This window comes from Puma concolor, chromosome A2, assembly GCF_028749965.1.
Source record: "Puma concolor isolate L17-30 chromosome A2, mPumCon1.1.hap2, whole genome shotgun sequence".
Lineage (NCBI taxonomy): Eukaryota > Metazoa > Chordata > Mammalia > Carnivora > Felidae > Puma > Puma concolor.
The window spans coordinates 104,850,332-104,864,584 of NC_141668.1; the positions used below are offsets into that span (position 1 = coordinate 104,850,332).

Below are 14,253 nucleotides of genomic sequence, written 5' to 3' on the forward strand. Positions count from 1 at the left end.
TGGCTGAAGTCGGACGCTTAACCGACTGCATCACCCAGGCGCCCCGACCCATCGTTCTTAAATCTTAACCATCACAAGGAGATGCCTCGTGGCAGCAAGCACATGAAAGGATGCTTGACATCACGATGAACTGGGGGACTGCAAATCCAAACCACAGTCAGATACCAGTTCACACCCACTACGGTGGCTATAACTTAAAAAAGAAGGAGAAGAAGAAGAAGGAGAAGAAGGAGGGGGAGGGGGAGAAGAAGACAATAGCAAGCGTTGGCAAGGATGTGGAAAAATTGGAGACCTCATTCTTTTTTTTTTTTTTTTTTTTTTTTTTTTTTTTTTTTTTCAACGTTTATTTATTTTTGGGACAGAGAGAGACAGAGCATGAACGGGGGAGGGGCAGAGAGAGAGGGAGACACAGAATCGGAAACAGGCTCCAGGCTCTGAGCCATCAGCCCAGAGCCCGACGCGGGGCTCGAACTCATGGACCGCGAGATCGTGACCTGGCTGAAGTCGGACGCTTAACCGACTGCGCCACCCAGGCACCCCTGGAGACCTCATTCTTACTGGCGGAAAAGCAAAGTGGTGCACCTGCTGTGGGAGACAGGTCAGCGGCTCCTCTGTAAGTTTAACGTAGAATCTTACGGGGGGGACCCAGCGTTCCACGCCTGGGCGCCCACAAGACCTGACAAGAGCTTTTCAAGCAAGAACCTGGACCCACACGTTCAGAGCGGCTCTATTCACAAAAGGCAAACACAGCCCAGATGTCCATCCACAGATGAATGGGTACCCAAAATGTGCACTGTCCGGACAAAGGAATATTATTTAGCTGTAGCAAGAATGCAACCGATGCATGCTGTAGTGTGGACGAACCTTGAAATCCGTCATGCTAAGTGAAAGAAGCCAGAAACCACCTAATGTCTGATTTCATTTGTATGAAGTAACCAGCACAGATAAGTCCACGAGTCAGAAGGCATAGCGGTGGTTGGTTCACAGGGGCTGCGGGGAGAAGCGCAGGAGAAGTGGCCATGTAATGGATACAGTGTTTCCTTTTGGGGTGCAGAACAATATGTGCCATGGTGATGGCTGGACAGCATTGTAAATACACTTAATGCAGCCAAATGGTACACTTTGAAATGGTTAAAATGGTAAATTCGAGGTTGTATATTTTGGCACAGTCTTTTAAACAAAGAAAAACAACGGATGCCTGGTCCCCTCCCAGGGTCTCTGCTGAAGCTGGTCAGTTTCCCCCAAAATTGAACTTGTGTTTGAGTGGCCTTTCAAAGCTCCCAGGGCATGGGGGTTCCGGTGTGGGGCCAGGTTTGAGAACCAGCTGTGCTGGTGGGAGGCCTCGCTCGGTGGCCCCCGTTTTTGACCTGTGAGATGGGAGTCCTATGGTTACCTACCTCTGACAGTTGTTACAAGGATCTAACGGGTGAGTGAAGATGTGGCCGCTGAACGTCTCCACGTGTTTGCTCTTAGCAGGGCCACCTGGCATCTAGATTGCCTCCTTGACCAGGTCAGTCCTTGTTCCGGAACTCTGCCCGCAACACTTGTTCAGCTCTAATTCCCTCCCAGGAAGCAAGACCATGCTTCTCTGTCCAGGACCGCCCTCGGAATGCGGTTGTCCCGTGTTCTTTGCACTGTGGTGTTTTCCCTAGACCACCCGGATCGTAGTCCTGTTCTGGGTATCGAATTCTGGGGACACTCTCATCTGCAACGTGGTACACAAAGACCACGGTGATGAGGAATGCGCAGGTGAGGGCAAATCGTTTCGAACAGTGCTTTGGCCAGTGCAACCCCAGAGGGCCACGGTGGGACCACAGTGAGTGCTCCCCGCCTCTTCAGACAGTCCTCCCACTTTGCTTGAAGATTGACTCACCCAAAGAGAAATCTCATTAGCTTGATTTCCTCCGCCGAGCGTGACTCAGTCACTTGGCATTAACAGAGGAGCCTCCCGGATTTGATGACGTCCCAGAAACCGTCAGATCTCGTGCAGAGAGATTTGTTGTCACCTTACTTTTGCTTCTGTGTCACTAGAGATAGACAGGGTTCTCATTTCCTTTCCTCATGCAGCCTGTGGTATTAATCAAGTGCTCATGAGCCCCTCGGTATGAGAGGCCTCCTTCAGTTTGCGGGACTGCGGTTATCGAAAGTGCGCCCCACCTGAGATCTCACTGCTGATGAGCTATCGTAAGCTCATCCTCCAATCCAGGATTCAGAACATGCCACCGTGCAGGTGACAAGAGATTTGCATGCACGTTTGAAAGGGAAAACCTTGGCTTTCTTCGTGATTAGGGTTTGATGATGTACTTGAACAAGAACGTTTCCCCCCCCACATTGAACTTGCGTTTGCCAGAGTTGAAATCGTACACGTCGTGTGGACTTAGGTCTTTCCCCCACATTTGTCGGCTGGGGTCCTCCCCGTGAGCCCTACCTGCAGCCAGGCCCCTGGCCCCACGCCCTAACCACACTATACGGTGCGACTTGCTTTTTGGCTTTGCTCCTCCAAATCCCAGCAAGCCTTTGCACTTGGGTTGTGTCTGCTCTCTCACGCAGGGCCCGCTGGGCTTGGAGTTCGTCTCCCAAGACCCCGTGGGCCACCAGGGTCACGGTCTTCCTGAGTGTGGCCAAGACATGGTCTACATCTTGGATCTACACAGGAACTTGCTTCCTTTTCATTCACAGGCTTCTCAGAAAGTTCTGGCTTCCTACCGCTGTCATCGTTAAACTTGCCTATGATGACTAGTCAACATATTCCCTGCATTCACACGTCCGCTCACAGGTCTCGATCTCAGGACTGTCCTACAGCAAAAGCCGTAGAAGATCACAGCTCAGCCTGTGTCTACACAGTGTTGTTAACAGAAAATCAAATACTACCAGTTGGATCCTCTTGGTTTGCTTATTTTTTTAACTTATATTTTTTTTAATGTTTGTTTATTTTGAGACAGAGAGAGAAGATAGTGTGAATAGGGGAGGGACAGAGAGAGAGGGAGAACATCTCAAGCAGACTCCACGCTGTCAGCACAGAGCCTGACGCGGGACTCGATCTCACAAACCACAAGATCACGACCTGAGCCGAATCAGGAGCTAGGTGCTTAACTGACTGAGCCACCCAAGCGCTCCTGGTTTGCTCATTTGAAGAAGAGATCCTGCTAGTAGAGAAATGACCCCAAATTGTTCTCGTGTTTATAACCGTCGAAGAGCTTACGTGATTTAGCGTTTTGCTGGCTGAAATAATGGATCCCGACCAAGAAGCTTCTGCAGCTTTCCCAGTAAAGAAACGCCATCCCTCCAGCATCCGCACGGAGGAACTCAGCCAAGAGAATGGTCATTTCCCAGCATTTCATGTACCAGACACTGGATTCATACGTCCCTGCCCTTCACGGGGATCAGTTCCCATGAAGCTGGCATGCTTTAATATACCTCTTGGTGTGCATTTACTCTGGATTGACTCTAGAGCTCCAGGGTGCCAGGAACCAGCACACCCTCTGGCTGAGGGATGTAGCTAATGGCCTGTCAGGAAGGCTGTGCCATAAGGATAAGAGAAAGCAAACAGAGAATACCTTCTTGGGAAGGGAACTCTGGCCCACCCCTTGCCCAGGACGGTGCTGGCAGCCACGGAAGGGAATGAGGATATTCTCTCCTTTCTCAGCAGAAAACAGCAGGAGCTCCACCACCCAGGTCCCCGGAGGCTGTCTGTCTGCCCCATCAGGCTTGTAACGGACGGATGGACGGTCCTGCCCTGGACTCCGCCAAAACCAGTATTGGGAGGAAAGAAGGTGGGAGAACAGGTCTGACTGCATCTTCTGGCCCGCTTGGTTCTTTGAGCAAGCAGGCAGAAGAAAAAAGTTCTATTGACGCCTTTCAAGAGGGGGCAGCATAGCGTAAGGACAGGAGAGGCAGCCGGGCTCCTGGATCCGAGTTCATCCCATCCGCCGGCAGCTGGGTCGGCCTGAGTACCTCCGCTGTCTCCTTGGGCTTCAGCTCTCCTCCGCGTTAAAACTCGAAGATCGTGCCGTCCTAAAAGCGTCCGATCCAAGCTAGGAGATAGGCTTGCCCGCGGCTGTTTTAACCACAGCCACCGCCACCAAAATGCTCTCCTTCATCTCTAAACAACAACTGTATCTGAATCCCTAAACAGTCACGTCAAAGGATGTGCTCCGACTTTGGGGAGACGGTGCGGACCCGATGGGTCTCACAAGGTGTGGTTTGAACGACGTCAGTTTCGGATTGGCCCGTTCGTCTCTCTTGACGCAGCAACACGTTCTCGCCAGAGTTTAGTGCGTCCCTTTTTGTCCACGTGGATGGCGTGCCCTAGTGTGTCTGTAAAGGTGCCTCGTGCACATGTACACGAGGACGTGGAACAGAGGAAAACTCGCCACGGCAGTCTGGGCTTCCCGAAAGAGCGGTGCTTCTCGGTTTCTTGCAAAGTACTGATCTCTGCCCAATTGTCAGTGAGTGTGTGAGCCCCGCGGTTCTTCTAGGGAAATCCAGCCCTCCCGGAGCCTTCATCAGGATTCTCTGGAGCGCTCGGGCTGCGACAGCCAGCAGTGCCCTCTGCTGTGTGGTGCTGGCCCGACCCAGAGCCTGTGCCCATCCTGCTGGGTTAGGGGCACAGTTGGTTCTGGAGGCCAAGTCAAAGCCATCCCCCAGCCACCTAGAAACTCGGGGCTTCTCTGGGACTGGAGCGGGTGAAGCCGTGGTAGGGGTGTTGGGGAGGAGTGCATCTCCGCCAGGATTCTTGATTTCAGCTCAGGTCACAATCTCATGGGCGTGAGACTGGGCCCAGCGTCAGGCTCTGTGCTGAGTGTGGAGCCTGATTGGGACTCTCTCGCTCGCCCTCTGCCCCGTTCCCCTGCTCGTGTGCTCTAAATAAGTAAGTAAATAAATATCTGTGGCAAAATCAACTGTCACGGTGTTGGTCTCATTTTGAGCAGAGACACGGATCCTGAAATTGGCAGCTTCTATCCCTCTTTGTATTTGTCTCCTCCCAGATGTGTGTGTGAGACAGGATCAAGTTATCACTGTGCTCTGAATGTAATAAATGACCTAAGTGAATATCAGAGGTGTTGGAGATACACAGAGTTCAGCGTTGTCTCTGACCTGACTTTTCCAGTGGACAGCAGCCTGTCAGGTGGAGAATACAGCCCACAGCGTGAGGCCCTGTGAGGTCTTGGTGTGACGGCTGGGTTCGCTTCGTCCCTTTTTCTCTCCATTATCCATGGCTTTTTCCTTCATGATTTATTGGGCTGAACTCCTAGGAGAAAAAGTCCTGAAAAGCAAGACTGTAGTAGCCAAAATATGGGTTGGGGTGCCCACCATTAGAGAAGGGCAAGACTCATTCCCCTACCCAAAAAGGTGGGGGGGGGGGCTTGATTTAAAAAAAAAAAAAAAAGATGTTATTGACCCATTTGGACCAGAACAGGAAACCAGATCCCTCTTGCAGGAAAGCTGTGGTCTGTCCCTCATGGAACTTTGCCACTTTGTAGCAGAAGAGCCCCTAAATTGTAATAAGACATGGGCCAGGCTGTATGAACTCTGAGCTGTACAGGTTATCCTGGTTTTCCTTTTTACTTAATATTGATGAGTCAGCATCGTATTTTTTTTTTAAATTTTTTTAATGTTTATTTTTGAGAGATTGACAGAGTATGAGCAGGGGAGGGGCAGAGAGAGAAGGAAGCAAGGAATCTGAAACAGGCTCCAGGCTCTGAGCTGTCCACACGGACAGCGGGGCTCGATCTCATGAACCGCGACATCATGACCTGAGCTGAAGTCAGACACTCAACTGACGGAGCCTCCCAGGTGCCCCAGTGAGTTAGCATTTTAAACGATGTCCGACCTTGTTTTCCTCCCAAATTATTGTGTGGATTGTTTTCGATATTCTGTGTCCAAATCCAGAAGTGAGGAAAGAAAGAAGCTAAGAGTTAAACCACAAATATCTGTGGACTTGTCACATATCGCTCTTATTATGTTGAGGTACACTCCCTCCATAGTCACTTTGTTGAGAGTTTTTGTCAGAAATGGACGTTGGCTTTGTCAGATGCCTTTTCTGCGTCTACGAGGATGATCCTATGACCTTTATCCTTCGTTTTGTTGTGGTGTATCACATGGACTGATTTGTGGGTGTTGAACCATTCTTGCCTCCCTGGAATAAATCACACTTGATCGTGGTGTATGATCCTGTTAACGTATTGTTAATTTCAGTCGGCTCCTGTTTTGTTGAGGACTTTTGTGTCTGTGTTCATCATACTCAATGGTGAAAAACTGAAAGGCTTTCCTCTAAGATCAGAAAAAGACAAGGATGCCCTCCTCTGCATGTTTATTCAACAAGGGACTGGAAGTCACAGCAGTTGGCAAGAAAGAGAAAGAAAAAGCATCCAAATTGGGAAGGAAGAAGTAAAACTGTCACTATTTGCAGATGACATGATATTATATAGAGAAAACCCTGAAGACACCATAAAAAAAAAAAAAAAACTGTTGAAACTAGTAAATAAATTCAGTAAGGTTGCAACATACAAAATCAATATACAGAAATCTGTGGCATTTCTTATACACTAATAAAAAACTGTTGGGAGGAGAAATTAAGAACATAATCCCATTTACAATTGCACCAAAAGGAACAAAATAGCTACAAATAAATTTAACCAAGGAGGTGAGAGATCTACATGTTGAAAATTATAAGACCTTAATAAAAGAAATTGAGGAAGATAAATATTTCATGCTCATGGATTGCAAGAATCAATATTGTTAAAATGTCCATACTATCCAAAGCAACGTCTGTCAAGATTCCAATCACTTTTCTCAAAGAAATAGAACAAATAATCATAAAATATGTAGAGAACCACAAAAAAAAAAAAAAAAAAAAACGAAAAAACACCTGAATAGCCAAAGGAATCTTGAGAAAGAAAAGCAAAGCTTGAGATATCTAGGTATTTGATTTCAAACCGTATTACAAAGCTATGGTAATGAATACAGTATAATATTAGCATAAAAACAGATGCATAGACCAATGACACAGAATAAAGAGCCCAGAAAGAAACCCATGCACGGATGGTCAATTAATTTACAGAGGAGCCAAGAATATACAATGGGAAAAGGATAATGTCTTAGGTAAACGGTGTTGGGAAAACTGGGCCACTCTCTTACACGTACACACAGATTAACGCACAATGGATTAGAGACTTGAACTTAAGACCTGAAACCATAAAACTTCTAGAAGAAAACATAACCAGGAAGGAAGCTCTTTGACGTTGGTCTTGGTGATGAATTTTTGAACCTGACAAAAGCAAAAATAAATAAGTGGAAAGACATCATACTAGAGAAGCTTCTGCTCAGTGAACGAAGCTATCGACAAAGTGAAAGGACAGTCTGCTGAATGGCAGAAAATACTTGCAAATCATCTACTTGGTAAGGGGCTAATACCCAAAATGTATAAAGAACTCATACAGCTCAATAATAAAAAACCAAACAATCCAATTATATAGTGGACAGAAGATCTGAATAGCCATTTTTGTTTTCAAAGAAGACAAAGTTAATTATCTGCCTTTGGCTCAGGTCATGATCTCACAGTTCTTGAGTTTGAGTCCCACATGAGGCTCTCTGCTATCAGCACTGAGTCCACCTCAGCTCCTCTGTCTCCCTCTCTCTCTGCCCCTCACTTGCTCTCTCTCTCTCTGTCTCTCAAAAATAAATGAAACATTAAAAAAAAAAAAAGACATCCAGATGGCCAACAGGTACATGAAAAGATGCTCGGCATCACTCATCATCAGGGAAATGCAAATCAAAACCGCAATAAGATATCACCTCACACCAGTCAGAGTGGCTATTACTAAAAAGACCAGAAATAACAAGTTTCGGTACGGGGAACAGGGAGCCCTCGTGCACCGTTGGTGGGAGTGGAAACTGGTACAGCCACTGTGGAAAACGGTATGGACGTTCCTCACAAGGTTAAAAAACAGAACTGCCGGGCGATCTAGCAATTCTCCTTCTGGGCATTTATCCAATGAAAATGAAAACACTAGAGCAAAAAGACATATGCACCCCTGTGTTCATTGCGATGATGTCACTTACAATAGTGAAGATACAGAAACAGCCTAATAACCCATAGATCTGCAGATGAACATGTAAAGAAACTGTTCCTAATATATTTATATTTATACCTGTATAAGCGCAGCGGAATGTTGTTCCGCCTTAAAAAAAAAAAAAAGAATGAAATCTTGCCACCCGCGACCAAATGGATGGACCTCGAGGGCGTTGTGCAAAGTGGAATAAGTCAGAGAGAGAAAGGCAAGTACTGCATGGTCTCTCTTATATGCAGAACCAAAAACAAAACAAAAAAACAACAAAAGAAACACACACCAAAAAAAAAAAAAAAACAAAAAACGCCTGATTGCCAGGGGAGGCAACCAGGGAGGAGGGTGGAGAAGTGGGTAAAGGGAGTCAAAAGATAAAAAAGGAAAAAAAAAATCTGAAAAACCACAGATATCCTCTGGGCAGCCAAAATATTCGAAACATTTTGGCTGCCCATGGGTTGAAGGTTGAGCAATGCTACTGAATAGCAAGAGTTCTTGGGCGGTGCCGATAGACCCAGGTCTCATGGACCCTGAGATTGGCCTGCCTGTGAGTGTGAACAGTGGGGTGTTGGGAGAGATCTGTGTGGCCCATACAGGGCAGACTGGAGCTAAATAAACCTGTGGTGTCAAAATCCAGAGGTGTTCCAGAGACAGACAGACATGGATCATGAGAAGCATTGTTGTTGTCCAGGATAACAGAGACCCCAACTTGCAGGGGCCTGGGATGGGGTGTGCCCTGGGCTTCTGGCTTTTTTTAAAAAATTTTTTTTTTACATGTATTTATTTTTGAGAGACAGAGACAGAGTGTGAGCAGGGGAGGGGCAGAGAGAGAAGGAGACACAGAATCCGAAGCAGGCTCCAGGCTGCGAGCTGTCAGCACAGAGCCTGACACGGGGCTCGAACCCACGAACCGTGAGGTCATGACCTGAGCTGAAGTCGGGCACTTAACTGATGGAGCCACCCAGGAGCCCCATGGGCTTCTGGGTTTCTGCTAAGGCCATCTTACTTGGCTCTCACGAGGTCACGCTTACCAAAAATGCTCACTGGAGGAGAAGGAAACCAACTGTAATGTGACAGAAATATGCTAGATCTTAACAGCAATTTGAAGTCCATGGAATGTAAAATAAAATTTTACGTTTATTTATTTATTTTGAGAGAGAGAGAACAAGGGGCGAGGGCCAGAGAGAGGGAGAGAGAATCCCAAGCACCATCAGCGAGATCATGACCTGAGCTGAAACCAAGAGTTGGGCACTTAACCAACTGAGCCATCTAGGTGCCCCAGAATTTCCCTCTTTTAAAGATGAGAAGACGAGAGCATTCCTGCCTGTGTGTGTGCGTTGGGCTGTGTGTCGGGAGAACTGTGTTGGGTTCCTCCCCGAGATGTCAGGGTGCTACAGGGGCAATAGGATTATGGGATTAAAACCTGAAATCCACATGCAACGGGTGACCTGTAAAGTACTTTTCGGGGCGTATTCTGCACAGAGCTTCCCAAAAAAATGCATCTAAAGGTCAGAGGTGAATTCACAGCCGTGTTGAGTGATCAGTCAGGCACACATAGTTGTGGTGAGGGCTGAGGACAGGAGGAATTAGAAGTCCTGAGTCTAGACAGGGTGGAGTGAACAGAAGCGGTTATAGCAGCAGCGTTGTGAAACGCCTGGTCCCGAATGTCACGCTTGCGGGATGCCAGACGGGGCCGTGCGTGCTTCAGAGGTCACCACGGGTAGATAGCTGGCAGATGGTTTTTCACAAGCTTTAACAAACCTCCAGGACACGTGCTTGCACTTCCCTTGCCCTGGGGGTATCAGAGAGAGCCAGCCATGGACAAGAGGGGCGCCTGGGTGGCTCGGTTGGTCGAGCGGCTGACTTTGGCTCAGGTCATGATCTTGCGGTTCGTGGGAGCCCCCCATCAGGCTCACTGCTGTCCGCGTGGAGCCCGCTTCGGATCCTCTGCCTCCCTTTCTCTTAGCCCTCCCTCACTTGCGCTTGCTCTCTCAAAAATAAATACTTTTTAAAAATTAAAAAAAAAAAAAGTTTATGGACAAGAAAATCTGAGTCTCAAAAATTTTCTCAAGGAAGGGAATGATAGTAAACTTGGCAGAACAGAATAGGATTTGAGTCCGAGTGCGGATAATACTGGGCTTTTGCCCAGTGGGTTTCCTTTACATATTTATTTTACTTAACTCTGTTTTAAGTAAGCTCTCCGCCCAACGTGGGGCTTGAACTCACGACCCTGAGATCAAGAGTCATATGTTCTACTGACTAGCCAGCCAGGCGCCCTGCTAAATACTTATTTTAAATACAGAGATCCTGTCATTCAGATAAAAGCTCCCCCACAAGCTCCTTTTATTTATTCTTTATGTTTTTAGAGAGGAGAGTGTGTGCAAACAGGGGAGAGGGCAGAGAGGAAGAGAGAGAGAGAGTCTCCAGGCTCAGCACCCGGCCCGACACGGGACTCCATCCCAGGACCCTGGGATCACGACCTGAGCCGAAATCAAGAGTCTGACCCTCAACCAACGGAGCCACCCAGTCGTCCCCCACCAGCTCCTTTTATAAAACCTGAGAGCAGAGTTGTCCAGAGGCTCTCAGCCATCCATTCATTCGTTCCCACAAACACTGGCTCCGGGGCCTTCCGCACACCAAGGAGCTGTCAGGAGCTGGGGAAACGGGCAACAATCGCTGCCCCCATGGGTTCCACATTGTAACGGGAGCGACAATAAGTAAATAAGTAGAACAAAACTACTGGTACCCAGTTTTACAGGAGGTAAACTGAGGCAGAGAAGACTCCAGAGGCACGTCCAAGCTCACGCGGCAGAGGCAGGACTCGAACCCGGACAGTGTGTGGGCTGACCTCCCCGCTGCACAGCCCCTGGTGTGCAGTACATCCCGGGCACCGGTTCTGTGGGGGGAGTGTTGGCCGGGGGAGCGGGGAGAGGTGCCAGGGGAGAGCTTGGCTTCTGTCTTGTTACGCATTTGAAATCAGAGTGTTGATTCTCTAAGTCTCTGCCTGCACTAACGCTTACGTGATCAGGTTAAGCAGACCCTAGGAGGGGTAAGGATTTAAAACACCTATGTGTCGGGGCACGTGGGTGACTCAGTCGATGAAGCGTCTGACTCCGGCTCAGGTCATGATCTCATGATCTGTGGGTTCGAGCCCCACTTCGGGCTCTATGGTGACAGCTCAGTGCCTGGAGCCTGCTTCCGATTCTGTGTCTCCCTCTTTCTCTTCCCTGCCCCCCAAAAGATAAATAAGCATTAAAAAAAAAAGTCTGTGCCCTTTAGCCTGCCAGCCCCCCCATATACACCCAGCAGGCAGGGCTGCTTTGTGAAAGCTCCTAAGTAGCATTGTGGCTTGCGTTTATTTTCGGTGTAGATCTCTGCCACGGAGTACTGCGTTCCCTGGTCACAGCCTCTGTGGCACGCCATTTATCTCACACGGCCTTTTGGTGGTGACCTGTGAAGGGTTCGAAGAAACCTAAGCCCCTTCTTGGCAGCCGGTGACATACTTCTCACGATGGCAGAGACCCTGTTAGAAAGTGGGGGAGGGGGACAGTAAAGTGACCCCCAAATGGAGAAGGTGCTTTGACACCGGGAAACAAAGCAGGTGTCTCCATACAGCTTACGCAGAGGTTTGTGTTTTGTTTTTAATATTTAACCTTTTTAAAAAAGTTTATTCATTTCTTTTGAGAAAGAGAGCATGCGTGCACGGGAGGGGCAGAGAGAGGCAGGGGGAGAGAGAGAATCCCAAACAGGTTCTGCACTGTCAGCACAGAGTCCCAGGTGGGGCTCGAACTCAGGACCCGTGAGATCATGAGCTGAGCTGAAATCAAGAGTTGGACGCTTAACTGACTGAGTCCCCCAGGCCCTCCTTTACAGTTTTATTCAGGGGACCTTCCTGGTGGGAGATCAGGTGGAGGCCAATCCACAGCTGCTGCATAGTTACTCTCTGCAAAATCCAGACCTTACGCCACAGCTTTTATAGAGCGAGGGACGCACAGAGTAGGGGCGCCGTTGTGAGATCAGGGGGCTTGCACGCACCTAATCGGCAGCTACCCTTTAATGAGACCTTGCAGCCCCAGCTGAGCATCAGGAAGGGGAAAGATTGTGGCATCCCTGACAGATTCATGGGCATGGGAGGCCAAAGCGAGCCTTCCCCTGTCCCAGCCTCCCTGAGGTCTCCAAGGGCCCTGGAACTGGCTGCGAGAGAGGTCATGTGAGCAGACATGACCCACCGGAGGGCCGGAGAGGGGGCTCAGTGCGGTCAGAGCTACAGACAGATTCCTCTGGGAGATATGTACTTCTGGCCTGTGCCTTCCTCTGTTCAGCACCTACAAGCTCGTTCCGAAGACAGGTTCCGTTTCAAAGGAGGCTGATTCACACTGCGGTCTGGTCAGGAGTGTTAAACGAGTCCAGCTGGTAAGGGTTCTTAGGGGTTTCAGAGGTCTGTCGTTTCCTTTGTGATTAAGAAAACAAACCTTTGTGGGGCGCCTGGGTGGCTCAGTCGCTTGAGCGTCCAACTTCGGTTCGGGTCATGATCTCGCAGTTTGTGGGTTCAAGCCCCGCGTCGGGCTCTGTGCTGACAGCTCAGGGCCTGGAGCCTGCTTCGGATTCTGTGTCTCCCTCTCTCTGCCCCTCCCCTGCTCGTGCTGTCTCTCTCTCTTTCTCTCTCTCAAAACTAAATAAACATCAAAAAGAAAAAAGAAAAGAAACCTTTGCAGCAGGAATGTGTCAATGGAGTGTTTCCCACCACAGGGAAAATACGGGCTTTCGACTGAAAGTGAGTGTTTTGCTCAGGCCATTCAAGCCCAGCAGTGGACGTGATACTACAGGCTCGGATGGGCAGTGTGGCACTTGGTTTTCAGGTCGGAGCACTCCTACACTGAGAAGTGACCTCGCACCGATGAGAGTTTCTCTTTGTCCCCTTCCCCGCAGGGCTGCCTGACCACGCCCAACTCCCCGGCGGTGAATCCGCGTTCCATGACGTTGGGTCCATCCCTGTCGCTTGGCAACATCTCAGGGGTGTCTGTGAAGTCGGACATGAAGAAGCGTCGGGCCCCTCCGCCCCCGACGCTGCCCGGCCTGGGGCCACCAGTGCAGGACAAGGCCTCGGAAAAGGTAGGCGGAGGGCGGCTCCGGGGAGTGGTGGATCCGCTAAAAGGACCGGCGACTTCTCTGGAAGTTCCCTGTGTGCCCTACCTTCTGCAAATTTGTGGCTTTAGTGGGGAGAGTGTTTCAGTCGAATCTTTAAGCTTTATTTAGAAGTAAAAGTGAGGGGCGCCTCGGTGACTCAGTCGGTTGGGTGTCTGACTCTTGATTTCGGCTCAGGTCATGATCTCACAGTGTGTGAGATCGAGCCCCACGTCGGGCTCTGAGCTGAGTGGGGAACCTGCTTGAGAGTCTCTCTCTCCCTCTCTCTCTGTCCCTCCCCTGCTCATGCTCACTCTCTCTCTCTCTCAAACATTTTAAAAAAGTAGAAGATGAGATGCCACGCTCCCTTCACGTGTGGAAGGTAGGACACCTCCTGTGCTCTCAGGCGTTCAAGGCCTGTGCTTGTTATTTGCATTTATTGTGTCTGCAGCGTTAAAAGTTTGGGCGTCGTCATGATCGCTAAATGAGAAAATAGCGTGGTTCGGAGCACTGAAAGAAATCTGGAGTTTGTACGGGACAGGGCTGATAGGTCGTAAAATATAGATGCCCCAAGTAATTCAGATGCACAGGAGAGGAGGGAGGGCCTTTCACACTAAGTCGCTTTCCACGTGATGGGACGTTTGCAGAGACCGTGTACGTAGGAAGCCACGGGTGCGAAGTTTATCATCAGAGCAGCGTCACGCCTTTGCAAGGGGTTGTCACTACGTGTGGACCAGAAAGAGCCTTTGTCCTCAGCAGCTGGGGTCTGCACTGGGCTTCTGTCCTCCCGCGAGTCTGCCGCGGCGTGAAGCGCGATTGGAAATCCCAGGCCCTCCGTTCTCAGGGGCCGGGACGCTCCTTGACCGAGCAGCTCCTGTTCTCGAAGCTCGGGATGATGCACGGCGAAACTGATGCACAGGTTTCATCTTCTAAATGCATCCGTCCTCATTCGGGTGGGGGGCAGCAGGGACAGCACACGGTGTGGCCGGGATGGCACCGGACTTTGGAATCTCCTAGAAGCTGTGTTCTCCAAGGCTGACCGGCCGCGCCCACAGCTGGGCCT

At 49.4% G+C, this 14,253-nt stretch overlaps 1 protein-coding gene across 12 annotated transcripts in view; it reads left to right on the forward strand.

Annotated features, from left to right (window-relative positions):
• COBL (cordon-bleu WH2 repeat protein) overlaps positions 1-14,253 on the forward strand; it is a 267,995-nt gene that overhangs the window by 142,203 nt on the left and 111,539 nt on the right. For all 12 annotated transcript variants that reach the window (XM_086697069.1, XM_086697068.1, XM_086697073.1 and 9 more), the window contains one exon: positions 12,996-13,178. In XM_086697069.1, coding sequence (XP_086553195.1) covers positions 12,996-13,178 — 183 coding nt within the window. The remainder of the gene's footprint in view (positions 1-12,995; positions 13,179-14,253) is intronic.